The following is a 25,667-nucleotide window of genomic DNA, read 5'->3' as shown; positions in this document are numbered from 1 at the left end:
TTGCTGTGGTAGTTGTTGTCAGCGTAGGTGTTGTTATTGCTCCAGTTGTAGTTGTAGGAGAAGGGGGTGTGATTGTTGTTGATGGTACAGTACTTGTTGCCACTGTTGTTGTTGGAGCAGGGGTTGTCGTTGTTTTTGTAGTTGCTGTTGCTGCTGCTGATGTTGAGGCTGCAGTCGTTGTCGCATCAGTTGTTGGAGCAAGAGTTGTGGCTGTTGCTTTCGTTGTTGATGCTTCTCCTGTTATTGTCACAGCATGTGTTGTTGTTGCTCCACTAGTTGCTGTCAAAATAGATGTTGTTGCTGCAGTTGTTGCAGCTGCAATTGTTGTTGGAGCAGGTGCTGTTGATGGAGCCGGTGTTGTGATTGCTGCTTTTGTAGTTGTTGCTACTGTTGTTGTCACAGCAGGTGTTGTTGCTGCAATAGTTGCTATCAAAGTAGGTGTGGTTGTTGCTGCAATTGTTGTTCTTGCTGTAGTAGTAGTTGTCGTGGCAGGTGTTTTTGATGCAGTAGTTGTTGGAATTGGTGTTGTCGTGGCAGGTGTTGTACTTTCTGTTGTTGACGTTGTTGCAGTAGTTGTTTTCACAGCAGGTGCTGTTGCTGCAGTAGTTGTTGTTACAGCAGGTGTCGTTGTAGCAGCAGGTTCTGTGATTGCTGCTTGTGTTGCTGTTGTTGCCACTGTAGATTTTGTCACAGAAGGTGTTGTTGTTGCTGTGGTAGTTGTTGTCAGCGTAGGTGTTGTTATTGCTCCAGTTGTAGTTATTGCTCCAGTTGTAGGAGAAGGGGGTGTGATTGTTGTTGATGGTACAGTACTTGTTGCCACTGTTGTTGTTGGAGCAGGGGTTGTCGTTGTTTTTGTAGTTGCTGTTGCTGCTGCTGATGTTGAGGCTGCAGTCGTTGTTGCATCAGTTGTTGGAGCAAGAGTTATGGCTGTTGCTTTCGTTGTTGATGCTTCTCCTGTTATTGTCACAGCATGTGTTGTTATTGCTCCACTAGTTGCTGTCAAAATAGATGTTGTTGCTGCAGTAGTTGCAGCTGCGATTGTTGTTGGAGCAGGTGCTGTTGATGGAGCCGGTGTTGTGATTGCTGCTTTTGTAGTTGTTGCTACTGTTGTTGTCACAGCAGGTGTTGTTGCTGCAATAGTTGCTGTCAAAGTAGGTGTGGTTGTTGCTGCAATTGTTGTTCTTGCTGTAGTAGTAGTTGTCGTGGCAGGTGTTTTTGATGCAGTAGTTGTTGGAATTGGTGTTGTCGTGGCAGGTGTTGTACTTTCTGTTGTTGACGTTGTTGCAGTAGTTGTTTTCACAGCAGGTGCTGTTGCTGCAGTAGTTGTTGTTACAGCAGGTGTCGTTGTAGCAGCAGGTTCTGTGATTGCTGCTTGTGTTGCTGTTGTTGCCACTGTAGATTTTGTCACAGAAGGTGTTGTTGTTGCTGTGGTAGTTGTTGTCAGCGTAGGTGTTGTTATTGCTCCAGTTGTAGTTGTAGGAGAAGGGGGTGTGATTGTTGTTGATGGTACAGTACTTGTTGCCACTGTTGTTGTTGGAGCAGGGGTTGTCGTTGTTTTTGTAGTTGCTGTTGCTGCTGCTGATGTTGAGGCTGCAGTCGTTGTCGCATCAGTTGTTGGAGCAAGAGTTGTGGCTGTTGCTTTCGTTGTTGATGCTTCTCCTGTTATTGTCACAGCATGTGTTGTTGTTGCTCCACTAGTTGCTGTCAAAATAGATGTTGTTGCTGCAGTTGTTGCAGCTGCAATTGTTGTTGGAGCAGGTGCTGTTGATGGAGCCGGTGTTGTGATTGCTGCTTTTGTAGTTGTTGCTACTGTTGTTGTCACAGCAGGTGTTGTTGCTGCAATAGTTGCTATCAAAGTAGGTGTGGTTGTTGCTGCAATTGTTGTTCTTGCTGTAGTAGTAGTTGTCGTGGCAGGTGTTTTTGATGCAGTAGTTGTTGGAATTGGTGTTGTCGTGGCAGGTGTTGTACTTTCTGTTGTTGACGTTGTTGCAGTAGTTGTTTTCACAGCAGGTGCTGTTGCTGCAGTAGTTGTTGTTACAGCAGGTGTCGTTGTAGCAGCAGGTTCTGTGATTGCTGCTTGTGTTGCTGTTGTTGCCACTGTAGATTTTGTCACAGAAGGTGTTGTTGTTGCTGTGGTAGTTGTTGTCAGCGTAGGTGTTGTTATTGCTCCAGTTGTAGTTATTGCTCCAGTTGTAGGAGAAGGGGGTGTGATTGTTGTTGATGGTACAGTACTTGTTGCCACTGTTGTTGTTGGAGCAGGGGTTGTCGTTGTTTTTGTAGTTGCTGTTGCTGCTGCTGATGTTGAGGCTGCAGTCGTTGTTGCATCAGTTGTTGGAGCAAGAGTTATGGCTGTTGCTTTCGTTGTTGATGCTTCTCCTGTTATTGTCACAGCATGTGTTGTTATTGCTCCACTAGTTGCTGTCAAAATAGATGTTGTTGCTGCAGTAGTTGCAGCTGCGATTGTTGTTGGAGCAGGTGCTGTTGATGGAGCCGGTGTTGTGATTGCTGCTTTTGTAGTTGTTGCTACTGTTGTTGTCACAGCAGGTGTTGTTGCTGCAATAGTTGCTGTCAAAGTAGGTGTGGTTGTTGCTGCAATTGTTGTTCTTGCTGTAGTAGTAGTTGTCGTGGCAGGTGTTTTTGATGCAGTAGTTGTTGGAATTGGTGTTGTCGTGGCAGGTGTTGTACTTTCTGTTGTTGACGTTGTTGCAGTAGTTGTTTTCACAGCAGGTGCTGTTGCTGCAGTAGTTGTTGTTACAGCAGGTGTCGTTGTAGCAGCAGGTTCTGTGATTGCTGCTTGTGTTGCTGTTGTTGCCACTGTAGATTTTGTCACAGAAGGTGTTGTTGTTGCTGTGGTAGTTGTTGTCAGCGTAGGTGTTGTTATTGCTCCAGTTGTAGTTGTAGGAGAAGGGGGTGTGATTGTTGTTGATGGTACAGTACTTGTTGCCACTGTTGTTGTTGGAGCAGGGGTTGTCGTTGTTTTTGTAGTTGCTGTTGCTGCTGCTGATGTTGAGGCTGCAGTCGTTGTCGCATCAGTTGTTGGAGCAAGAGTTGTGGCTGTTGCTTTCGTTGTTGATGCTTCTCCTGTTATTGTCACAGCATGTGTTGTTATTGCTCCACTAGTTGCTGTCAAAATAGATGTTGTTGCTGCAGTTGTTGCAGCTGCAATTGTTGGTGGAGCAGGTGCTGTTGATGGAGCCGGTGTTGTGATTGCTGCTTTTGTAGTTGTTGCTACTGTTGTTGTCACAGCAGGTGTTGTTGCTGCAATAGTTGCTGTCAAAGTAGGTGTGGTTGTTGCTGCAATTGTTGTTCTTGCTGTAGTAGTAGTTGTCGTGGCAGGTGTTTTTGATGCAGTAGTTGTTGGAATTGGTGTTGTCGTGGCAGGTGTTGTACTTTCTGTTGTTGACGTTGTTGCAGTAGTTGTTTTCACAGCAGGTGCTGTTGCTGCAGTAGTTGTTGTTACAGCAGGTGTCGTTGTAGCAGCAGGTTCTGTGATTGCTGCTTGTGTTGCTGTTGTTGCCACTGTAGATTTTGTCACAGAAGGTGTTGTTGTTGCTGTGGTAGTTGTTGTCAGCGTAGGTGTTGTTATTGCTCCAGTTGTAGTTATTGCTCCAGTTGTAGGAGAAGGGGGTGTGATTGTTGTTGATGGTACAGTACTTGTTGCCACTGTTGTTGTTGGAGCAGGGGTTGTCGTTGTTTTTGTAGTTGCTGTTGCTGCTGCTGATGTTGAGGCTGCAGTCGTTGTTGCATCAGTTGTTGGAGCAAGAGTTATGGCTGTTGCTTTCGTTGTTGATGCTTCTCCTGTTATTGTCACAGCATGTGTTGTTATTGCTCCACTAGTTGCTGTCAAAATAGATGTTGTTGCTGCAGTAGTTGCAGCTGCGATTGTTGTTGGAGCAGGTGCTGTTGATGGAGCCGGTGTTGTGATTGCTGCTTTTGTAGTTGTTGCTACTGTTGTTGTCACAGCAGGTGTTGTTGCTGCAATAGTTGCTGTCAAAGTAGGTGTGGTTGTTGCTGCAATTGTTGTTCTTGCTGTAGTAGTAGTTGTCGTGGCAGGTGTTTTTGATGCAGTAGTTGTTGGAATTGGTGTTGTCGTGGCAGGTGTTGTACTTTCTGTTGTTGACGTTGTTGCAGTAGTTGTTTTCACAGCAGGTGCTGTTGCTGCAGTAGTTGTTGTTACAGCAGGTGTCGTTGTAGCAGCAGGTTCTGTGATTGCTGCTTGTGTTGCTGTTGTTGCCACTGTAGATTTTGTCACAGAAGGTGTTGTTGTTGCTGTGGTAGTTGTTGTCAGCGTAGGTGTTGTTATTGCTCCAGTTGTAGTTGTAGGAGAAGGGGGTGTGATTGTTGTTGATGGTACAGTACTTGTTGCCACTGTTGTTGTTGGAGCAGGGGTTGTCGTTGTTTTTGTAGTTGCTGTTGCTGCTGCTGATGTTGAGGCTGCAGTCGTTGTCGCATCAGTTGTTGGAGCAAGAGTTGTGGCTGTTGCTTTCGTTGTTGATGCTTCTCCTGTTATTGTCACAGCATGTGTTGTTATTGCTCCACTAGTTGCTGTCAAAATAGATGTTGTTGCTGCAGTTGTTGCAGCTGCAATTGTTGGTGGAGCAGGTGCTGTTGATGGAGCCGGTGTTGTGATTGCTGCTTTTGTAGTTGTTGCTACTGTTGTTGTCACAGCAGGTGTTGTTGCTGCAATAGTTGCTGTCAAAGTAGGTGTGGTTGTTGCTGCAATTGTTGTTCTTGCTGTAGTAGTAGTTGTCGTGGCAGGTGTTTTTGATGCAGTAGTTGTTGGAATTGGTGTTGTCGTGGCAGGTGTTGTACTTTCTGTTGTTGACGTTGTTGCAGTAGTTGTTTTCACAGCAGGTGCTGTTGCTGCAGTAGTTGTTGTTACAGCAGGTGTCGTTGTAGCAGCAGGTTCTGTGATTGCTGCTTGTGTTGCTGTTGTTGCCACTGTAGATTTTGTCACAGAAGGTGTTGTTGTTGCTGTGGTAGTTGTTGTCAGCGTGGGTGTTGTTATTGCTCCAGTTGTAGTTATTGCTCCAGTTGTAGGAGAAGGGGGTGTGATTGTTGTTGATGGTACAGTACTTGTTGCCACTGTTGTTGTTGGAGCAGGGGTTGTCGTTGTTTTTGTAGTTGCTGTTGCTGCTGCTGATGTTGAGGCTGCAGTCGTTGTTGCATCAGTTGTTGGAGCAAGAGTTGTGGCTGTTGCTTTCGTTGTTGATGCTTCTCCTGTTATTGTCACAGCATGTGTTGTTATTGCTCCACTAGTTGCTGTCAAAATAGATGTTGTTGCTGCAGTAGTTGCAGCTGCGATTGTTGTTGGAGCAGGTGCTGTTGATGGAGCCGGTGTTGTGATTGCTGCTTTTGTAGTTGTTGCTACTGTTGTTGTCACAGCAGGTGTTGTTGCTGCAATAGTTGCTGTCATGGCAGGTGTGGTTGTTGCTGCAATTGTTGTTCTTGCTGTAGTAGTAGTTGTCGTGGCAGGTGTTTTTGATGCAGTAGTTGTTGGAATTGGTGTTGTCGTGGCAGATGTTGTACTTTCTGTTGTTGACGTTGTTGCAGTAGTTGTTTTCACAGCAGGTGCTGTTGCTGCAGTAGTTGTTGTTACAGCAGGTGTCGTTGTAGCAACAGGTTCTGTGATTGCTGCTTGTGTTGCTGTTGTTGCCACTGTAGATTTTGTCACAGAAGGTGTTGTTGTTGCTGTGGTAGTTGTTGTCAGCGTAGGTGTTGTTATTGCTCCAGTTGTAGTTGTAGGAGAAGGGGGTGTGATTGTTGTTGATGGTACAGTACTTGTTGCCACTGTTGTTGTTGGAGCAGGGGTTGTCGTTGTTTTTGTAGTTGCTGTTGCTGCTGCTGATGTTGAGGCTGCAGTCGTTGTCGCATCAGTTGTTGGAGCAAGAGTTGTGGCTGTTGCTTTCGTTGTTGATGCTTCTCCTGTTATTGTCACAGCATGTGTTGTTATTGCTCCACTAGTTGCTGTCAAAATAGATGTTGTTGCTGCAGTTGTTGCAGCTGCAATTGTTGGTGGAGCAGGTGCTGTTGATGGAGCCGGTGTTGTGATTGCTGCTTTTGTAGTTGTTGCTACTGTTGTTGTCACAGCAGGTGTTGTTGCTGCAATAGTTGCTGTCAAAGTAGGTGTGGTTGTTGCTGCAATTGTTGTTCTTGCTGTAGTAGTAGTTGTCGTGGCAGGTGTTTTTGATGCAGTAGTTGTTGGAATTGGTGTTGTCGTGGCAGGTGTTGTACTTTCTGTTGTTGACGTTGTTGCAGTAGTTGTTTTCACAGCAGGTGCTGTTGCTGCAGTAGTTGTTGTTACAGCAGGTGTCGTTGTAGCAGCAGGTTCTGTGATTGCTGCTTGTGTTGCTGTTGTTGCCACTGTAGATTTTGTCACAGAAGGTGTTGTTGTTGCTGTGGTAGTTGTTGTCAGCGTAGGTGTTGTTATTGCTCCAGTTGTAGGAGAAGGGGGTGTGATTGTTGTTGATGGTACAGTACTTGTTGCCACTGTTGTTGTTGGAGCAGGGGTTGTCGTTGTTTTTGTAGTTGCTGTTGCTGCTGCTGATGTTGAGGCTGCAGTCGTTGTCGCATCAGTTGTTGGAGCAAGAGTTGTGGCTGTTGCTTTCGTTGTTGATGCTTCTCCTGTTATTGTCACAGCATGTGTTGTTATTGCTCCACTAGTTGCTGTCAAAATAGATGTTGTTGCTGCAGTTGTTGCAGCTGCAATTGTTGGTGGAGCAGGTGCTGTTGATGGAGCCGGTGTTGTGATTGCTGCTTTTGTAGTTGTTGCTACTGTTGTTGTCACAGCAGGTGTTGTTGCTGCAATAGTTGCTGTCAAAGTAGGTGTGGTTGTTGCTGCAATTGTTGTTCTTGCTGTAGTAGTAGTTGTCGTGGCAGGTGTTTTTGATGCAGTAGTTGTTGGAATTGGTGTTGTCGTGGCAGGTGTTGTACTTTCTGTTGTTGACGTTGTTGCAGTAGTTGTTTTCACAGCAGGTGCTGTTGCTGCAGTAGTTGTTGTTACAGCAGGTGTCGTTGTAGCAGCAGGTTCTGTGATTGCTGCTTGTGTTGCTGTTGTTGCCACTGTAGATTTTGTCACAGAAGGTGTTGTTGTTGCTGTGGTAGTTGTTGTCAGCGTAGGTGTTGTTATTGCTCCAGTTGTAGTTGTAGGAGAAGGGGGTGTGATTGTTGTTGATGGTACAGTACTTGTTGCCACTGTTGTTGTTGGAGCAGGGGTTGTCGTTGTTTTTGTAGTTGCTGTTGCTGCTGCTGATGTTGAGGCTGCAGTCGTTGTCGCATCAGTTGTTGGAGCAAGAGTTGTGGCTGTTGCTTTCGTTGTTGATGCTTCTCCTGTTATTGTCACAGCATGTGTTGTTGTTGCTCCACTAGTTGCTGTCAAAATAGATGTTGTTGCTGCAGTTGTTGCAGCTGCAATTGTTGTTGGAGCAGGTGCTGTTGATGGAGCCGGTGTTGTGATTGCTGCTTTTGTAGTTGTTGCTACTGTTGTTGTCACAGCAGGTGTTGTTGCTGCAATAGTTGCTATCAAAGTAGGTGTGGTTGTTGCTGCAATTGTTGTTCTTGCTGTAGTAGTAGTTGTCGTGGCAGGTGTTTTTGATGCAGTAGTTGTTGGAATTGGTGTTGTCGTGGCAGGTGTTGTACTTTCTGTTGTTGACGTTGTTGCAGTAGTTGTTTTCACAGCAGGTGCTGTTGCTGCAGTAGTTGTTGTTACAGCAGGTGTCGTTGTAGCAGCAGGTTCTGTGATTGCTGCTTGTGTTGCTGTTGTTGCCACTGTAGATTTTGTCACAGAAGGTGTTGTTGTTGCTGTGGTAGTTGTTGTCAGCGTAGGTGTTGTTATTGCTCCAGTTGTAGTTATTGCTCCAGTTGTAGGAGAAGGGGGTGTGATTGTTGTTGATGGTACAGTACTTGTTGCCACTGTTGTTGTTGGAGCAGGGGTTGTCGTTGTTTTTGTAGTTGCTGTTGCTGCTGCTGATGTTGAGGCTGCAGTCGTTGTTGCATCAGTTGTTGGAGCAAGAGTTATGGCTGTTGCTTTCGTTGTTGATGCTTCTCCTGTTATTGTCACAGCATGTGTTGTTATTGCTCCACTAGTTGCTGTCAAAATAGATGTTGTTGCTGCAGTAGTTGCAGCTGCGATTGTTGTTGGAGCAGGTGCTGTTGATGGAGCCGGTGTTGTGATTGCTGCTTTTGTAGTTGTTGCTACTGTTGTTGTCACAGCAGGTGTTGTTGCTGCAATAGTTGCTGTCAAAGTAGGTGTGGTTGTTGCTGCAATTGTTGTTCTTGCTGTAGTAGTAGTTGTCGTGGCAGGTGTTTTTGATGCAGTAGTTGTTGGAATTGGTGTTGTCGTGGCAGGTGTTGTACTTTCTGTTGTTGACGTTGTTGCAGTAGTTGTTTTCACAGCAGGTGCTGTTGCTGCAGTAGTTGTTGTTACAGCAGGTGTCGTTGTAGCAGCAGGTTCTGTGATTGCTGCTTGTGTTGCTGTTGTTGCCACTGTAGATTTTGTCACAGAAGGTGTTGTTGTTGCTGTGGTAGTTGTTGTCAGCGTAGGTGTTGTTATTGCTCCAGTTGTAGTTGTAGGAGAAGGGGGTGTGATTGTTGTTGATGGTACAGTACTTGTTGCCACTGTTGTTGTTGGAGCAGGGGTTGTCGTTGTTTTTGTAGTTGCTGTTGCTGCTGCTGATGTTGAGGCTGCAGTCGTTGTCGCATCAGTTGTTGGAGCAAGAGTTGTGGCTGTTGCTTTCGTTGTTGATGCTTCTCCTGTTATTGTCACAGCATGTGTTGTTATTGCTCCACTAGTTGCTGTCAAAATAGATGTTGTTGCTGCAGTTGTTGCAGCTGCAATTGTTGGTGGAGCAGGTGCTGTTGATGGAGCCGGTGTTGTGATTGCTGCTTTTGTAGTTGTTGCTACTGTTGTTGTCACAGCAGGTGTTGTTGCTGCAATAGTTGCTGTCAAAGTAGGTGTGGTTGTTGCTGCAATTGTTGTTCTTGCTGTAGTAGTAGTTGTCGTGGCAGGTGTTTTTGATGCAGTAGTTGTTGGAATTGGTGTTGTCGTGGCAGGTGTTGTACTTTCTGTTGTTGACGTTGTTGCAGTAGTTGTTTTCACAGCAGGTGCTGTTGCTGCAGTAGTTGTTGTTACAGCAGGTGTCGTTGTAGCAGCAGGTTCTGTGATTGCTGCTTGTGTTGCTGTTGTTGCCACTGTAGATTTTGTCACAGAAGGTGTTGTTGTTGCTGTGGTAGTTGTTGTCAGCGTAGGTGTTGTTATTGCTCCAGTTGTAGGAGAAGGGGGTGTGATTGTTGTTGATGGTACAGTACTTGTTGCCACTGTTGTTGTTGGAGCAGGGGTTGTCGTTGTTTTTGTAGTTGCTGTTGCTGCTGCTGATGTTGAGGCTGCAGTCGTTGTCGCATCAGTTGTTGGAGCAAGAGTTGTGGCTGTTGCTTTCGTTGTTGATGCTTCTCCTGTTATTGTCACAGCATGTGTTGTTATTGCTCCACTAGTTGCTGTCAAAATAGATGTTGTTGCTGCAGTAGTTGCAGCTGCGATTGTTGTTGGAGCAGGTGCTGTGGATGGAGCCGGTGTTGTGATTGCTGCTTTTGTAGTTGTTGCTACTGTTGTTGTCACAGCAGGTGTTGTTGCTGCAATAGTTGCTGTCATGGCAGGTGTGGTTGTTGCTGCAATTGTTGTTCTTGCTGTAGTAGTAGTTGTCGTGGCAGGTGTTTTTGATGCAGTAGTTGTTGGAATTGGTGTTGTCGTGGCAGGTGTTGTACTTTCTGTTGTTGACGTTGTTGCAGTAGTTGTTTTCACAGCAGGTGCTGTTGCTGCAGTAGTTGTTGTTACAGCAGGTGTCGTTGTAGCAGCAGGTTCTGTGATTGCTGCTTGTGTTGCTGTTGTTGCCACTGTAGATTTTGTCACAGAAGGTGTTGTTGTTGCTGTGGTAGTTGTTGTCAGCGTAGGTGTTGTTATTGCTCCAGTTGTAGGAGAAGGGGGTGTGATTGTTGTTGATGGTACAGTACTTGTTGCCACTGTTGTTGTTGGAGCAGGGGTTGTCGTTGTTTTTGTAGTTGCTGTTGCTGCTGCTGATGTTGAGGCTGCAGTCGTTGTCGCATCAGTTGTTGGAGCAAGAGTTGTGGCTGTTGCTTTCGTTGTTGATGCTTCTCCTGTTATTGTCACAGCATGTGTTGTTATTGCTCCACTAGTTGCTGTCAAAATAGATGTTGTTGCTGCAGTTGTTGCAGCTGCAATTGTTGTTGGAGCAGGTGCTGTTGATGGAGCCGGTGTTGTGATTGCTGCTTTTGTAGTTGTTGCTACTGTTGTTGTCACAGCAGGTGTTGTTGCTGCAATAGTTGCTGTCAAAGTAGGTGTGGTTGTTGCTGCAATTGTTGTTCTTGCTGTAGTAGTAGTTGTCGTGGCAGGTGTTTTTGATGCAGTAGTTGTTGGAATTGGTGTTGTCGTGGCAGGTGTTGTACTTTCTGTTGTTGACGTTGTTGCAGTAGTTGTTTTCACAGCAGGTGCTGTTGCTGCAGTAGTTGTTGTTACAGCAGGTGTCGTTGTAGCAGCAGGTTCTGTGATTGCTGCTTGTGTTGCTGTTGTTGCCACTGTAGATTTTGTCACAGAAGGTGTTGTTGTTGCTGTGGTAGTTGTTGTCAGCGTAGGTGTTGTTATTGCTCCAGTTGTAGTTGTAGGAGAAGGGGGTGTGATTGTTGTTGATGGTACAGTACTTGTTGCCACTGTTGTTGTTGGAGCAGGGGTTGTCGTTGTTTTTGTAGTTGCTGTTGCTGCTGCTGATGTTGAGGCTGCAGTCGTTGTCGCATCAGTTGTTGGAGCAAGAGTTGTGGCTGTTGCTTTCGTTGTTGATGCTTCTCCTGTTATTGTCACAGCATGTGTTGTTATTGCTCCACTAGTTGCTGTCAAAATAGATGTTGTTGCTGCAGTAGTTGCAGCTGCGATTGTTGTTGGAGCAGGTGCTGTTGATGGAGCCGGTGTTGTGATTGCTGCTTTTGTAGTTGTTGCTACTGTTGTTGTCACAGCAGGTGTTGTTGCTGCAATAGTTGCTGTCATGGCAGGTGTGGTTGTTGCTGCAATTGTTGTTCTTGCTGTAGTAGTAGTTGTCGTGGCAGGTGTTTTTGATGCAGTAGTTGTTGGAATTGGTGTTGTCGTGGCAGGTGTTGTACTTTCTGTTGTTGACGTTGTTGCAGTAGTTGTTTTCACAGCAGGTGCTGTTGCTGCAGTAGTTGTTGTTACAGCAGGTGTCGTTGTAGCAGCAGGTTCTGTGATTGCTGCTTGTGTTGCTGTTGTTGCCACTGTAGATTTTGTCACAGAAGGTGTTGTTGTTGCTGTGGTAGTTGTTGTCAGCGTAGGTGTTGTTATTGCTCCAGTTATAGGAGAAGGGGGTGTGATTGTTGTTGATGGTACAGTACTTGTTGCCACTGTTGTTGTTGGAGCAGGGGTTGTCGTTGTTTTTGTAGTTGCTGTTGCTGCTGCTGATGTTGAGGCTGCAGTCGTTGTTGCATCAGTTGTTGGAGCAAGAGTTGTGGCTGTTGCTTTCGTTGTTGATGCTTCTCCTGTTATTGTCACAGCATGTGTTGTTATTGCTCCACTAGTTGCTGTCAAAATAGATGTTGTTGCTGCAGTTGTTGCAGCTGCAATTGTTGTTGGAGCAGGTGCTGTTGATGGAGCCGGTGTTGTGATTGCTGCTTTTGTAGTTGTTGCTACTGTTGTTGTCACAGCAGGTGTTGTTGCTGCAATAGTTGCTGTCATGGCAGGTGTGGTTGTTGCTGCAATTGTTGTTCTTGCTGTAGTAGTAGTTGTCGTGGCAGGTGTTTTTGATGCAGTAGTTGTTGGAATTGGTGTTGTCGTGGCAGGTGTTGTACTTTCTGTTGTTGACGTTGTTGCAGTAGTTGTTTTCACAGCAGGTGCTGTTGCTGCAGTAGTTGTTGTTACAGCAGGTGTCGTTGTAGCAACAGGTTCTGTGATTGCTGCTTGTGTTGCTGTTGTTGCCACTGTAGATTTTGTCACAGAAGGTGTTGTTGTTGCTGTGGTAGTTGTTGTCAGCGTAGGTGTTGTTATTGCTCCAGTTGTAGTTGTAGGAGAAGGGGGTGTGATTGTTGTTGATGGTACAGTACTTGTTGCCACTGTTGTTGTTGGAGCAGGGGTTGTCGTTGTTTTTGTAGTTGCTGTTGCTGCTGCTGATGTTGAGGCTGCAGTCGTTGTTGCATCAGTTGTTGGAGCAAGAGTTGTGGCTGTTGCTTTCGTTGTTGATGCTTCTCCTGTTATTGTCACAGCATGTGTTGTTATTGCTCCACTAGTTGCTGTCAAAATAGATGTTGTTGCTGCAGTAGTTGCAGCTGCAATTGTTGTTGGAGCAGGTGCTGTTGATGGAGCCGGTGTTGTGATTGCTGCTTTTGTAGTTGTTGCTACTGTTGTTGTCACAGCAGGTGTTGTTGCTGCAATAGTTGCTGTCATGGCAGGTGTGGTTGTTGCTGCAATTGTTGTTCTTGCTGTAGTAGTAGTTGTCGTGGCAGGTGTTTTTGATGCAGTAGTTGTTGGAATTGGTGTTGTCGTGGCAGGTGTTGTACTTTCTGTTGTTGACGTTGTTGCAGTAGTTGTTTTCACAGCAGGTGCTGTTGCTGCAGTAGTTGTTGTTACAGCAGGTGTCGTTGTAGCAGCAGGTTCTGTGATTGCTGCTTGTGTTGCTGTTGTTGCCACTGTAGATTTTGTCACAGAAGGTGTTGTTGTTGCTGTGGTAGTTGTTGTCAGCGTAGGTGTTGTTATTGCTCCAGTTGTAGGAGAAGGGGGTGTGATTGTTGTTGATGGTACAGTACTTGTTGCCACTGTTGTTGTTGGAGCAGGGGTTGTCGTTGTTTTTGTAGTTGCTGTTGCTGCTGCTGATGTTGAGGCTGCAGTCGTTGTCGCATCAGTTGTTGGAGCAAGAGTTGTGGCTGTTGCTTTCGTTGTTGATGCTTCTCCTGTTATTGTCACAGCATGTGTTGTTATTGCTCCACTAGTTGCTGTCAAAATAGATGTTGTTGCTGCAGTAGTTGCAGCTGCGATTGTTGTTGGAGCAGGTGCTGTTGATGGAGCCGGTGTTGTGATTGCTGCTTTTGTAGTTGTTGCTACTGTTGTTGTCACAGCAGGTGTTGTTGCTGCAATAGTTGCTGTCATGGCAGGTGTGGTTGTTGCTGCAATTGTTGTTCTTGCTGTAGTAGTAGTTGTCGTGGCAGGTGTTTTTGATGCAGTAGTTGTTGGAATTGGTGTTGTCGTGGCAGGTGTTGTACTTTCTGTTGTTGACGTTGTTGCAGTAGTTGTTTTCACAGCAGGTGCTGTTGCTGCAGTAGTTGTTGTTACAGCAGGTGTCGTTGTAGCAGCAGGTTCTGTGATTGCTGCTTGTGTTGCTGTTGTTGCCACTGTAGATTTTGTCACAGAAGGTGTTGTTGTTGCTGTGGTAGTTGTTGTCAGCGTAGGTGTTGTTATTGCTCCAGTTGTAGGAGAAGGGGGTGTGATTGTTGTTGATGGTACAGTACTTGTTGCCACTGTTGTTGTTGGAGCAGGGGTTGTCGTTGTTTTTGTAGTTGCTGTTGCTGCTGCTGATGTTGAGGCTGCAGTCGTTGTTGCATCAGTTGTTGGAGCAAGAGTTATGGCTGTTGCTTTCGTTGTTGATGCTTCTCCTGTTATTGTCACAGCATGTGTTGTTATTGCTCCACTAGTTGCTGTCAAAATAGATGTTGTTGCTGCAGTAGTTGCAGCTGCGATTGTTGTTGGAGCAGGTGCTGTTGATGGAGCCGGTGTTGTGATTGCTGCTTTTGTAGTTGTTGCTACTGTTGTTGTCACAGCAGGTGTTGTTGCTGCAATAGTTGCTGTCATGGCAGGTGTACTTTCTGCTGTTGTTATTCTTGTCGCAGTTGTTGCTTTCACAGCAGGTGCTGTTGCTGCAGTGGTTGTTGTTACAGCATGTGTCATTGTAGCAGCAGGTTCTGTGATTGTTGCTTGTGTTGCTGTTGTTGCCACTGTAGATTTTGTCACAGAAGGTGTTGTTGTTGCTGTGGTAGTTGTTGTCAGCGTAGGTGTTGTTATTGCTCCAGTTGTAGTTATTGCTCCAGTTGTAGGAGAAGGGGCTGTGATTGTTGTTGATGGTACAGTACTTGTTGCCACTGTTGTTGTTGGAGCAGGGGTTGTCGTTGTTTTTGTAGTTGCTGTTGCTGCTGCTGATGTTGAGGCTGCAGTCGTTGTTGCATCAGTTGTTGGAGCAAGAGTTGTGGCTGTTGCTTTCGTTGTTGATGCTTCTCCTGTTATTGTCACAGCATGTGTTGTTATTGCTCCACTAGTTGCTGTCAAAATAGATGTTGTTGCTGCAGTAGTTGCAGCTGCGATTGTTGTTGGAGCAGGTGCTGTTGATGGAGCCGGTGTTGTGATTGCTGCTTTTGTAGTTGTTGCTACTGTTGTTGTCACAGCAGGTGTTGTTGCTGCAATAGTTGCTGTCATGGCAGGTGTACTTTCTGCTGTTGTTATTCTTGTCGCAGTAGTTGCTTTCACAGCAGGTGCTGTTGCTGCAGTGGTTGTTGTTACAGCATGTGTCATTGTAGCAGCAGGTTCTGTGATTGTTGCTTGTGTTGCTGTTGTTGCCACTGTAGATTTTGTCACAGAAGGTGTTGTTGTTGCTGTGGTAGTTGTTGTCAGCGTAGGTGTTGTTATTGCTCCAGTTGTAGTTATTGCTCCAGTTGTAGGAGAAGGGGGTGTGATTGTTGTTGATGGTACAGTACTTGTTGCCACTGTTGTTGTTGGAGCAGGGGTTGTCGTTGTTTTTGTAGTTGCTGTTGCTGCTGCTGATGTTGAGGCTGCAGTCGTTGTCGCATCAGTTGTTGGAGCAAGAGTTGTGGCTGTTGCTTTTGTTGTTGATGCTTCTCCTGTTATTGTCACAGCATGTGTTGTTATTGCTCCACTAGTTGCTGTCAAAATAGATGTTGTTGCTGCAGTAGTTGCAGCTGCAATTGTTGTTGGAGCAGGTGCTGTTGATGGAGCCGGTGTTGTGATTGCTGCTTTTGTAGTTGTTGCTACTGTTGTTGTCACAGCAGGTGTTGTTGCTGCAATAGTTGCTGTCAAAGTAGGTGTGGTTGTTGCTGCAATTGTTGTTCTTGCTGTAGTAGTAGTTGTCGTGGCAGGTGTTTTTGATGCAGTAGTTGTTGGAATTGGTGTTGTCGTGGCAGGTGTTGTACTTTCTGTTGTTGACGTTGTTGCAGTAGTTGTTTTCACAGCAGGTGCTGTTGCTGCAGTAGTTGTTGTTACAGCAGGTGTTGTTGTAGCAGCAGGTTCTGTGATTGCTGCTTGTGTTGCTGTTGTTGCCACTGTAGATTTTGTCACAGAAGGTGTTGTTGTTGCTGTGGTAGTTGTTGTCAGCGTAGGTGTTGTTATTGCTCCAGTTGTAGTTGTAGGAGAAGGGGGTGTGATTGTTGTTGATGGTACAGTACTTGTTGCCACTGTTGTTGTTGGAGCAGGGGTTGTCGTTGTTTTTGTAGTTGCTGTTGCTGCTGCTGATGTTGAGGCTGCAGTCGTTGTCGCATCAGTTGTTGGAGCAAGAGTTGTGGCTGTTGCTTTCGTTGTTGATGCTTCTCCTGTTATTGTCACAGCATGTGTTGTTATTGCTCCACTAGTTGCTGTCAAAATAGATGTTGTTGCTGCAGTAGTTGCAGCTGCAATTGTTGTTGGAGCAGGTGCTGTTGATGGAGCCGGTGTTGTGATTGCTGCTTTTGTAGTTGTCGCTACTGTTGTTGTCACAGCAGGTGTTGTTGCTGCAATAGTTGCTGTCAAAGTAGGTGTGGTTGTTGCTGCAATTGTTGTTCTTGCTGTAGTAGTAGTTGTCGTGGCAGGTGTTTTTGATGCAGTAGTTGTTGGAATTGGTGTTGTCGTGGCAGGTGTTGTACTTTCTGTTGTTGACGTTGTTGCAGTAGTTGTTTTCACAGCAGGTGCTGTTGCTGCAGTAGTTGTTGTTACAGCAGGTGTTGTTGTAGCAGCAGGTTCTGTGATTGCTGCTTGTGTTGCTGTTGTTGCCACTGTAGATTTTGTCACAGACGGTGTTGTTGTTGCTGTGGTAGTTGTTGTCAGCGTAGGTGTTGTTATTGCTCCAGTTGTAGTTATTGCTCCAGTTGTAGGAGAAGGGGATGTGATTGTTGTTGATGGTACAGTACTTGTTGCCACTGTTGTTGTTGGAGCAGGGGTTGTCGTTGTTTTTGTAGTTGCTGTTGCTGCTGCTGATGTTGAGGCTGCAGTCGTTGTTGCATCAGTTGTTGGAGCAAGAGTTGTGGCTGTTGCTTTCGTTGTTGATGCTTCTCCTGTTATTGTCACAGCATGTGTTGTTATTGCTCCACTAGTTGCTGTCAAAATAGATGTTGTTGCTGCAGTAGTTGCAGCTGCAATTGTTGTTGGAGCAGGTGCTGTTGATGGAGCCGGTGTTGTGATTGCTGCTTTTGTAGTTGTTGCTACTGTTGTTGTCACAGCAGGTGTTGTTGCTGCAATAGTTGCTGTCAAAGTAGGTGTGGTTGTTGCTGCAATTGTTGTTCTTGCTGTAGTAGTAGTTGTCGTGGCAGGTGTTTTTGATGCAGTAGTTGTTGGAATTGGTGTTGTCGTGGCAGGTGTTGTACTTTCTGTTGTTGACGTTGTTGCAGTAGTTGTTTTCACAGCAGGTGCTGTTGCTGCAGTAGTTGTTGTTACAGCAGGTGTTGTTGTAGCAGCAGGTTCTGTGATTGCTGCTTGTGTTGCTGTTGTTGCCACTGTAGATTTTGTCACAGAAGGTGTTGTTGTTGCTGTGGTAGTTGTTGTCAGCGTAGGTGTTGTTATTGCTCCAGTTGTAGTTGTAGGAGAAGGGGGTGTGATTGTTGTTGATGGTACAGTACTTGTTGCCACTGTTGTTGTTGGAGCAGGGGTTGTCGTTGTTTTTGTAGTTGCTGTTGCTGCTGCTGATGTTGAGGCTGCAGTCGTTGTCGCATCAGTTGTTGGAGCAAGAGTTGTGGCTGTTGCTTTCGTTGTTGATGCTTCTCCTGTTATTGTCACAGCATGTGTTGTTATTGCTCCACTAGTTGCTGTCAAAATAGATGTTGTTGCTGCAGTAGTTGCAGCTGCAATTGTTGTTGGAGCAGGTGCTGTTGATGGAGCCGGTGTTGTGATTGCTGCTTTTGTAGTTGTTGCTACTGTTGTTGTCACAGCAGGTGTTGTTGCTGCAATAGTTGCTGTCAAAGTAGGTGTGGTTGTTGCTGCAATTGTTGTTCTTGCTGTAGTAGTAGTTGTCGTGGCAGGTGTTTTTGATGCAGTAGTTGTTGGAATTGGTGTTGTCGTGGCAGGTGTTGTACTTTCTGTTGTTGACGTTGTTGCAGTAGTTGTTTTCACAGCAGGTGCTGTTGCTGCAGTAGTTGTTGTTACAGCAGGTGTTGTTGTAGCAGCAGGTTCTGTGATTGCTGCTTGTGTTGCTGTTGTTGCCACTGTAGATTTTGTCACAGAAGGTGTTGTTGTTGCTGTGGTAGTTGTTGTCAGCGTAGGTGTTGTTATTGCTCCAGTTGTAGTTATTGCTCCAGTTGTAGGAGAAGGGGATGTGATTGTTGTTGATGGTACAGTACTTGTTGCCACTGTTGTTGTTGGAGCAGGGGTTGTCGTTGTTTTTGTAGTTGCTGCTGCTGATGTTGAGGCTGCAGTCGTTGTTGCATCAGTTGTTGGAGCAAGAGTTGTGGCTGTTGCTTTCGTTGTTGATGCTTCTCCTGTTATTGTCACAGCATGTGTTGTTATTGCTCCACTAGTTGCTGTCAAAATAGATGTTGTTGCTGCAGTAGTTGCAGCTGCGATTGTTGTTGGAGCAGGTGCTGTTGATGGAGCCGGTGTTGTGATTGCTGCTTTTGTAGTTGTTGCTACTGTTGTTGTCACAGCAGGTGTTGTTGCTGCAATAGTTGCTGTCATGGCAGGTGTGGTTGTTGCTGCAATTGTTGTTCTTGCTGTAGTAGTAGTTGTCGTGGCAGGTGTTTTTGATGCAGTAGTTGTTGGAATTGGTGTTGTCGTGGCAGGTGTTGTACTTTCTGTTGTTGACGTTGTTGCAATAGTTGTTTTCACAGCAGGTGCTGTTGCTGCAGTAGTTGTTGTTACAGCAGGTGTCGTTGTAGCAACAGGTTCTGTGATTGCTGCTTGTGTTGCTGTTGTTGCCACTGTAGATTTTGTCACAGAAGGTGTTGTTGTTGCTGTGGTAGTTGTTGTCAGCGTAGGTGTTGTTATTGCTCCAGTTGTAGTTGTAGGAGAAGGGGGTGTGATTGTTGTTGATGGTACAGTACTTGTTGCCACTGTTGTTGTTGGAGCAGGGGTTGTCGTTGTTTTTGTAGTTGCTGTTGCTGCTGCTGATGTTGAGGCTGCAGTCGTTGTTGCATCAGTTGTTGGAGCAAGAGTTGTGGCTGTTGCTTTCGTTGTTGATGCTTCTCCTGTTATTGTCACAGCATGTGTTGTTATTGCTCCACTAGTTGCTGTCAAAATAGATGTTGTTGCTGCAGTAGTTGCAGCTGCGATTGTTGTTGGAGCAGGTGCTGTTGATGGAGCCGGTGTTGTGATTGCTGCTTTTGTAGTTGTTGCTACTGTTGTTGTCACAGCAGGTGTTGTTGCTGCAATAGTTGCTGTCATGGCAGGTGTGGTTGTTGCTGCAATTGTTGTTCTTGCTGTAGTAGTAGTTGTCGTGGCAGGTGTTTTTGATGCAGTAGTTGTTGGAATTGGTGTTGTCGTGGCAGGTGTTGTACTTTCTGTTGTTGACGTTGTTGCAGTAGTTGTTTTCACAGCAGGTGCTGTTGCTGCAGTAGTTGTTGTTACAGCAGGTGTCGTTGTAGCAGCAGGTTCTGTGATTGCTGCTTGTGTTGCTGTTGTTGCCACTGTAGATTTTGTCACAGAAGGTGTTGTTGTTGCTGTGGTAGTTGTTGTCAGCGTAGGTGTTGTTATTGCTCCAGTTGTAGGAGAAGGGGGTGTGATTGTTGTTGATGGTACAGTACTTGTTGCCACTGTTGTTGTTGGAGCAGGGGTTGTCGTTGTTTTTGTAGTTGCTGTTGCTGCTGCTGATGTTGAGGCTGCAGTCGTTGTCGCATCAGTTGTTGGAGCAAGAGTTGTGGCTGTTGCTTTCGTTGTTGATGCTTCTCCTGTTATTGTCACAGCATGTGTTGTTATTGCTCCACTAGTTGCTGTCAAAATAGATGTTGTTGCTGCAGTAGTTGCAGCTGCAATTGTTGTTGGAGCAGGTGCTGTTGATGGAGCCGGTGTTGTGATTGCTGCTTTTGTAGTTGTTGCTACTGTTGTTGTCACAGCAGGTGTTGTTGCTGCAATAGTTGCTGTCAAAGTAGGTGTGGTTGTTGCTGCAATTGTTGTTCTTGCTGTAGTAGTAGTTGTCGTGGCAGGTGTTTTTGATGCAGTAGTTGTTGGAATTGGTGTTGTCGTGGCAGGTGTTGTACTTTCTGTTGTTGACGTTGTTGCAGTAGTTGTTTTCACAGCAGGTGCTGTTGCTGCAGTAGTTGTTGTTACAGCAGGTGTTGTTGTAGCAGCAGGTTCTGTGATTGCTGCTTGTGTTGCTGTTGTTGCCACTGTAGATTTTGTCACAGAAGGTGTTGTTGTTGCTGTGGTAGTTGTTGTCAGCGTAGGTGTTGTTATTGCTCCAGTTGTAGTTATTGCTCCAGTTGTAGGAGAAGGGGATGTGATTGTTGTTGATGGTACAGTACTTGTTGCCACTGTTGTTGTTGGAGCAGGGGTTGTCGTTGTTTTTGTAGTTGCTGCTGCTGATGTTGAGGCTGCAGTCGTTGTTGCATCAGTTGTTGGAGCAAGAGTTGTGGCTGTTGCTTTCGTTGTTGATGCTTCTCCTGTTATTGTCACAGCATGTGTTGTTATTGCTCCACTAGTTGCTGTCAAAATAGATGTTGTTGCTGCAGTAGTTGCAGCTGCGATTGTTGTTGGAGCAGGTGCTGTTGATGGAGCCGGTGTTGTGATTGCTGCTTTTGTAGTTGTTGCTACTGTTGTTGTCACAGCAGGTGTTGTTGCTGCAATAGTTGCTGTCATGGCAGGTGTGGTTGTTGCTGCAATTGTTGTTCTTGCTGTAGTAGTAGTTGTCGTGGCAGGTGTTTTTGATGCAGTAGTTGTTGGAATTGGTGTTGTCGTGGCAGGTGTTGTACTTTCTGTTGTTGACGTTGTTGCAATAGTTGTTTTCACAGCAGGTGCTGTTGCTGGAGTAGTTGTTGTTACAGCAGGTGTCGTTGTAGCAACAGGTTCTGTGATTGCTGCTTGTGTTGCTGTTGTTGCCACTGTAGATTTTGTCACAGAAGGTGTTGTTGTTGCTGTGGTAGTTGTTGTCAGCGTAGGTGTTGTTATTGCTCCAGTTGTAGTTGTAGGAGAAGGGGGTGTGATTGTTGTTGATGGTACAGTACTTGTTGCCACTGTTGTTGTTGGAGCAGGGGTTGTCGTTGTTTTTGTAGTTGCTGTTGCTGCTGCTGATGTTGAGGCTGCAGTCGTTGTTGCATCAGTTGTTGGAGCAAGAGTTGTGGCTGTTGCTTTCGTTGTTGATGCTTCTCCTGTTATTGTCACAGCATGTGTTGTTATTGCTCCACTAGTTGCTGTCAAAATAGATGTTGTTGCTGCAGTAGTTGCAGCTGCGATTGTTGTTGGAGCAGGTGCTGTTGATGGAGCCGGTGTTGTGATTGCTGCTTTTGTAGTTGTTGCTACTGTTGTTGTCACAGCAGGTGTTGTTGCTGCAATAGTTGCTGTCATGGCAGGTGTGGTTGTTGCTGCAATTGTTGTTCTTGCTGTAGTAGTAGTTGTCGTGGCAGGTGTTTTTGATGCAGTAGTTGTTGGAATTGGTGTTGTCGTGGCAGGTGTTGTACTTTCTGTTGTTGACGTTGTTGCAGTAGTTGTTTTCACAGCAGGTGCTGTTGCTGCAGTAGTTGTTGTTACAGCAGGTGTCGTTGTAGCAGCAGGTTCTGTGATTGCTGCTTGTGTTGCTGTTGTTGCCACTGTAGATTTTGTCACAGAAGGTGTTGTTGTTGCTGTGGTAGTTGTTGTCAGCGTAGGTGTTGTTATTGCTCCAGTTGTAGGAGAAGGGGGTGTGATTGTTGTTGATGGTACAGTACTTGTTGCCACTGTTGTTGTTGGAGCAGGGGTTGTCGTTGTTTTTGTAGTTGCTGTTGCTGCTGCTGATGTTGAGGCTGCAGTCGTTGTCGCATCAGTTGTTGGAGCAAGAGTTGTGGCTGTTGCTTTCGTTGTTGATGCTTCTCCTGTTATTGTCACAGCATGTGTTGTTATTGCTCCACTAGTTGCTGTCAAAATAGATGTTGTTGCTGCAGTAGTTGCAGCTGCGATTGTTGTTGGAGCAGGTGCTGTTGATGGAGCCGGTGTTGTGATTGCTGCTTTTGTAGTTGTTGCTACTGTTGTTGTCACAGCAGGTGTTGTTGCTGCAATAGTTGCTGTCATGGCAGGTGTGGTTGTTGCTGCAATTGTTGTTCTTGCTGTAGTAGTAGTTGTCGTGGCAGGTGTTTTTGATGCAGTAGTTGTTGGAATTGGTGTTGTCGTGGCAGGTGTTGTACTTTCTGTTGTTGACGTTGTTGCAGTAGTTGTTTTCACAGCAGGTGCTGTTGCTGCAGTAGTTGTTGTTACAGCAGGTGTCGTTGTAGCAGCAGGTTCTGTGATTGCTGCTTGTGTTGCTGTTGTTGCCACTGTAGATTTTGTCACAGAAGGTGTTGTTGTTGCTGTGGTAGTTGTTGTCAGCGTAGGTGTTGTTATTGCTCCAGTTGTAGGAGAAGGGGGTGTGATTGTTGTTGATGGTACAGTACTTGTTGCCACTGTTGTTGTTGGAGCAGGGGTTGTCGTTGTTTTTGTAGTTTCTGTTGCTGCTGCTGATGTTGAGGCTGCAGTCGTTGTCGCATCAGTTGTTGGAGCAAGAGTTGTGGCTGTTGCTTTCGTTGTTGATGCTTCTCCTGTTATTGTCACAGCATGTGTTGTTGTTGCTCCACTAGTTGCTGTCAAAATAGATGTTGTTGCTGCAGTTGTTGCAGCTGCAATTGTTGTTGGAGCAGGTGCTGTTGATGGAGCCGGTGTTGTGATTGCTGCTTTTGTAGTTGTTGCTACTGTTGTTGTCACAGCAGGTGTTGTTGCTGCAATAGTTGCTATCAAAGTAGGTGTGGTTGTTGCTGCAATTGTTGTTCTTGCTGTAGTAGTAGTTGTCGTGGCAGGTGTTTTTGATGCAGTAGTTGTTGGAATTGGTGTTGTCGTGGCAGGTGTTGTACTTTCTGTTGTTGACGTTGTTGCAGTAGTTGTTTTCACAGCAGGTGCTGTTGCTGCAGTAGTTGTTGTTACAGCAGGTGTCGTTGTAGCAGCAGGTTCTGTGATTGCTGCTTGTGTTGCTGTTGTTGCCACTGTAGATTTTGTCACAGAAGGTGTTGTTGTTGCTGTGGTAGTTGTTGTCAGCGTAGGTGTTGTTATTGCTCCAGTTGTAGTTATTGCTCCAGTTGTAGGAGAAGGGGATGTGATTGTTGTTGATGGTACAGTACTTGTTGCCACTGTTGTTGTTGGAGCAGGGGTTGTCGTTGTTTTTGTAGTTGCTGTTGCTGCTGCTGATGTTGAGGCTGCAGTCGTTGTTGCATCAGTTGTTGGAGCAAGAGTTGTGGCTGTTGCTTTCGTTGTTGATGCTTCTCCTGTTATTGTCACAGCATGTGTTGTTATTGCTCCACTAGTTGCTGTCAAAATAGATGTTGTTGCTGCAGTAGTTGCAGCTGCGATTGTTGTTGGAGCAGGTGCTGTTGATGGAGCCGGTGTTGTGATTGCTGCTTTTGTAGTTGTTGCTACTGTTGTTGTCACAGCAGGTGTTGTTGCTGCAATAGTTGCTGTCATGGCAGGTGTACTTTCTGCTGTTGTTATTCTTGTCGCAGTTGTTGCTTTCACAGCAGGTGCTGTTGCTGCAGTGGTTGTTGTTACAGCATGTGTCATTGTAGCAGCAGGTTCTGTGATTGTTGCTTGTGTTGCTGTTGTTGCCACTGTAGATTTTGTCACAGAAGGTGTTGTTGTTGCTGTGGTAGTTGTTGTCAGCGTAGGTGTTGTTATTGCTCCAGTTGTAGTTATTGCTCCAGTTGTAGGAGAAGGGGCTGTGATTGTTGTTGATGGTACAGTACTTGTTGCCACTGTTGTTGTTGGAGCAGGGGTTGTCGTTGTTTTTGTAGTTGCTGTTGCTGCTGCTGATGTTGAGGCTGCAGTCGTTGTTGCATCAGTTGTTGGAGCAAGAGTTGTGGCTGTTGCTTTCGTTGTTGATGCTTCTCCTGTTATTGTCACAGCATGTGTTGTTATTGCTCCACTAGTTGCTGTCAAAATAGATGTTGTTGCTGCAGTAGTTGCAGCTGCGATTGTTGTTGGAGCAGGTGCTGTTGATGGAGCCGGTGTTGTGATTGCTGCTTTTGTAGTTGTTGCTACTGTTGTTGTCACAGCAGGTGTTGTTGCTGCAATAGTTGCTGTCATGGCAGGTGTACTTTCTGCTGTTGTTATTCTTGTCGCAGTAGTTGCTTTCACAGCAGGTGCTGTTGCTGCAGTGGTTGTTGTTACAGCATGTGTCATTGTAGCAGCAGGTTCTGTGATTGTTGCTTGTGTTGCTGTTGTTGCCACTGTAGATTTTGTCACAGAAGGTGTTGTTGTTGCTGTGGTAGTTGTTGTCAGCGTAGGTGTTGTTATTGCTCCAGTTGTAGTTATTGCTCCAGTTGTAGGAGAAGGGGGTGTGATTGTTGTTGATGGTACAGTACTTGTTGCCACTGTTGTTGTTGGAGCAGGGGTTGTCGTTGTTTTTGTAGTTGCTGTTGCTGCTGCTGATGTTGAGGCTGCAGTCGTTGTCGCATCAGTTGTTGGAGCAAGAGTTGTGGCTGTTGCTTTCGTTGTTGATGCTTCTCCTGTTATTGTCACAGCATGTGTTGTTATTGCTCCACTAGTTGCTGTCAAAATAGATGTTGTTGCTGCAGTAGTTGCAGCTGCAATTGTTGTTGGAGCAGGTGCTGTTGATGGAGCCGGTGTTGTGATTGCTGCTTTTGTAGTTGTTGCTACTGTTGTTGTCACAGCAGGTGTTGTTGCTGCAATAGTTGCTGTCAAAGTAGGTGTGGTTGTGGCTGCAATTGTTGTTCTTGCTGTAGTAGTAGTTGTCGTGGCAGGTGTTTTTGATGCAGTAGTTGTTGGAATTGGTGTTGTCGTGGCAGGTGTTGTACTTTCTGTTGTTGACGTTGTTGCAGTAGTTGTTTTCACAGCAGGTGCTGTTGCTGCAGTAGTTGTTGTTACAGCAGGTGTTGTTGTAGCAGCAGGTTCTGTGATTGCTGCTTGTGTTGCTGTTGTTGCCACTGTAGATTTTGTCACAGAAGGTGTTGTTGTTGCTGTGGTAGTTGTTGTCAGCGTAGGTGTTGTTATTGCTCCAGTTGTAGTTGTAGGAGAAGGGGGTGTGATTGTTGTTGATGGTACAGTACTTGTTGCCACTGTTGTTGTTGGAGCAGGGGTTGTCGTTGTTTTTGTAGTTGCTGTTGCTGCTGCTGATGTTGAGGCTGCAGTCGTTGTCGCATCAGTTGTTGGAGCAAGAGTTGTGGCTGTTGCTTTCGTTGTTGATGCTTCTCCTGTTATTGTCACAGCATGTGTTGTTATTGCTCCACTAGTTGCTGTCAAAATAGATGTTGTTGCTGCAGTAGTTGCAGCTGCAATTGTTGTTGGAGCAGGTGCTGTTGATGGAGCCGGTGTTGTGATTGCTGCTTTTGTAGTTGTTGCTACTGTTGTTGTCACAGCAGGTGTTGTTGCTGCAATAGTTGCTGTCAAAGTAGGTGTGGTTGTTGCTGCAATTGTTGTTCTTGCTGTAGTAGTAGTTGTCGTGGCAGGTGTTTTTGATGCAGTAGTTGTTGGAATTGGTGTTGTCGTGGCAGGTGTTGTACTTTCTGTTGTTGACGTTGTTGCAGTAGTTGTTTTCACAGCAGGTGCTGTTGCTGCAGTAGTTGTTGTTACAGCAGGTGTTGTTGTAGCAGCAGGTTCTGTGATTGCTGCTTGTGTTGCTGTTGTTGCCACTGTAGATTTTGTCACAGAAGGTGTTGTTGTTGCTGTGGTAGTTGTTGTCAGCGTAGGTGTTGTTATTGCTCCAGTTGTAGTTGTAGGAGAAGGGGGTGTGATTGTTGTTGATGGTACAGTACTTGTTGCCACTGTTGTTGTTGGAGCAGGTGTTGTCGTTGTTTTTGTAGTTGCTGTTGCTGCTGCTGATGTTGAGGCTGCAGTCATTGTCGTATCAGTTGTTGGAGCAAGAGTTGTGGCTGTTGCTTTCGTTGTTGATGCTTCTCCTGTTATTGTCATAGCAGGTGTTGTTTTTGCTGCAGTAGTTGCTGTCAAAGTAGATGTTGTTGCTGCAGTAGTTGCAGCTGCAATTGTTGGTTGAGCAGTTGCTGTCGTTAATGCCACAGTTGTCACCACAGATGTCATCGTCAGAGGCGATGTTGTTTTTACTTCTGTTTTCATGGCAGTTGTTTTTGATGCAGCAGTTCCTATTGCAGTGGGTTTTGGAATTGGTGTTGTTGTAGAAGAAGGTGTTGTGGTTGCTTGTGTTGTTGATGTTGCTGCTGTTGTTGTCACAGCAGGTATTGTTGCTGCAATAGTTGCTTTCAAAGAAGGTGTTGTTGTTGCCGCAATCGTTGTTGCA

The 25,667-nt window shown here is 45.7% G+C and overlaps 1 protein-coding gene across 1 annotated transcript; it reads right to left on the bottom strand.

Moving 5' to 3' along the window:
* Positions 1 to 10,423: 10,423 nt before the first annotated feature.
* Positions 10,424 to 24,232, bottom strand: LOC139223284 (uncharacterized; the record flags this gene model as incomplete). Its single annotated transcript, XM_070855261.1, has 7 exons — positions 10,424 to 10,471; positions 11,012 to 11,059; positions 13,295 to 13,339; positions 17,294 to 17,533; positions 18,017 to 18,064; positions 18,869 to 18,946; positions 24,167 to 24,232. Coding segments are annotated over 7 exons (573 nt in total), but the record flags the coding sequence as incomplete, so codon positions are not given.
* Between the last annotated feature and the right edge of the window lie 1,435 nt (positions 24,233 to 25,667).

The sequence above is a fragment of the Pempheris klunzingeri genome, chromosome 23 (genome assembly GCF_042242105.1).
Source record: "Pempheris klunzingeri isolate RE-2024b chromosome 23, fPemKlu1.hap1, whole genome shotgun sequence".
Lineage (NCBI taxonomy): Eukaryota > Metazoa > Chordata > Actinopteri > Acropomatiformes > Pempheridae > Pempheris > Pempheris klunzingeri.
This window is presented reverse-complemented; position numbering and strand designations above follow the sequence as displayed.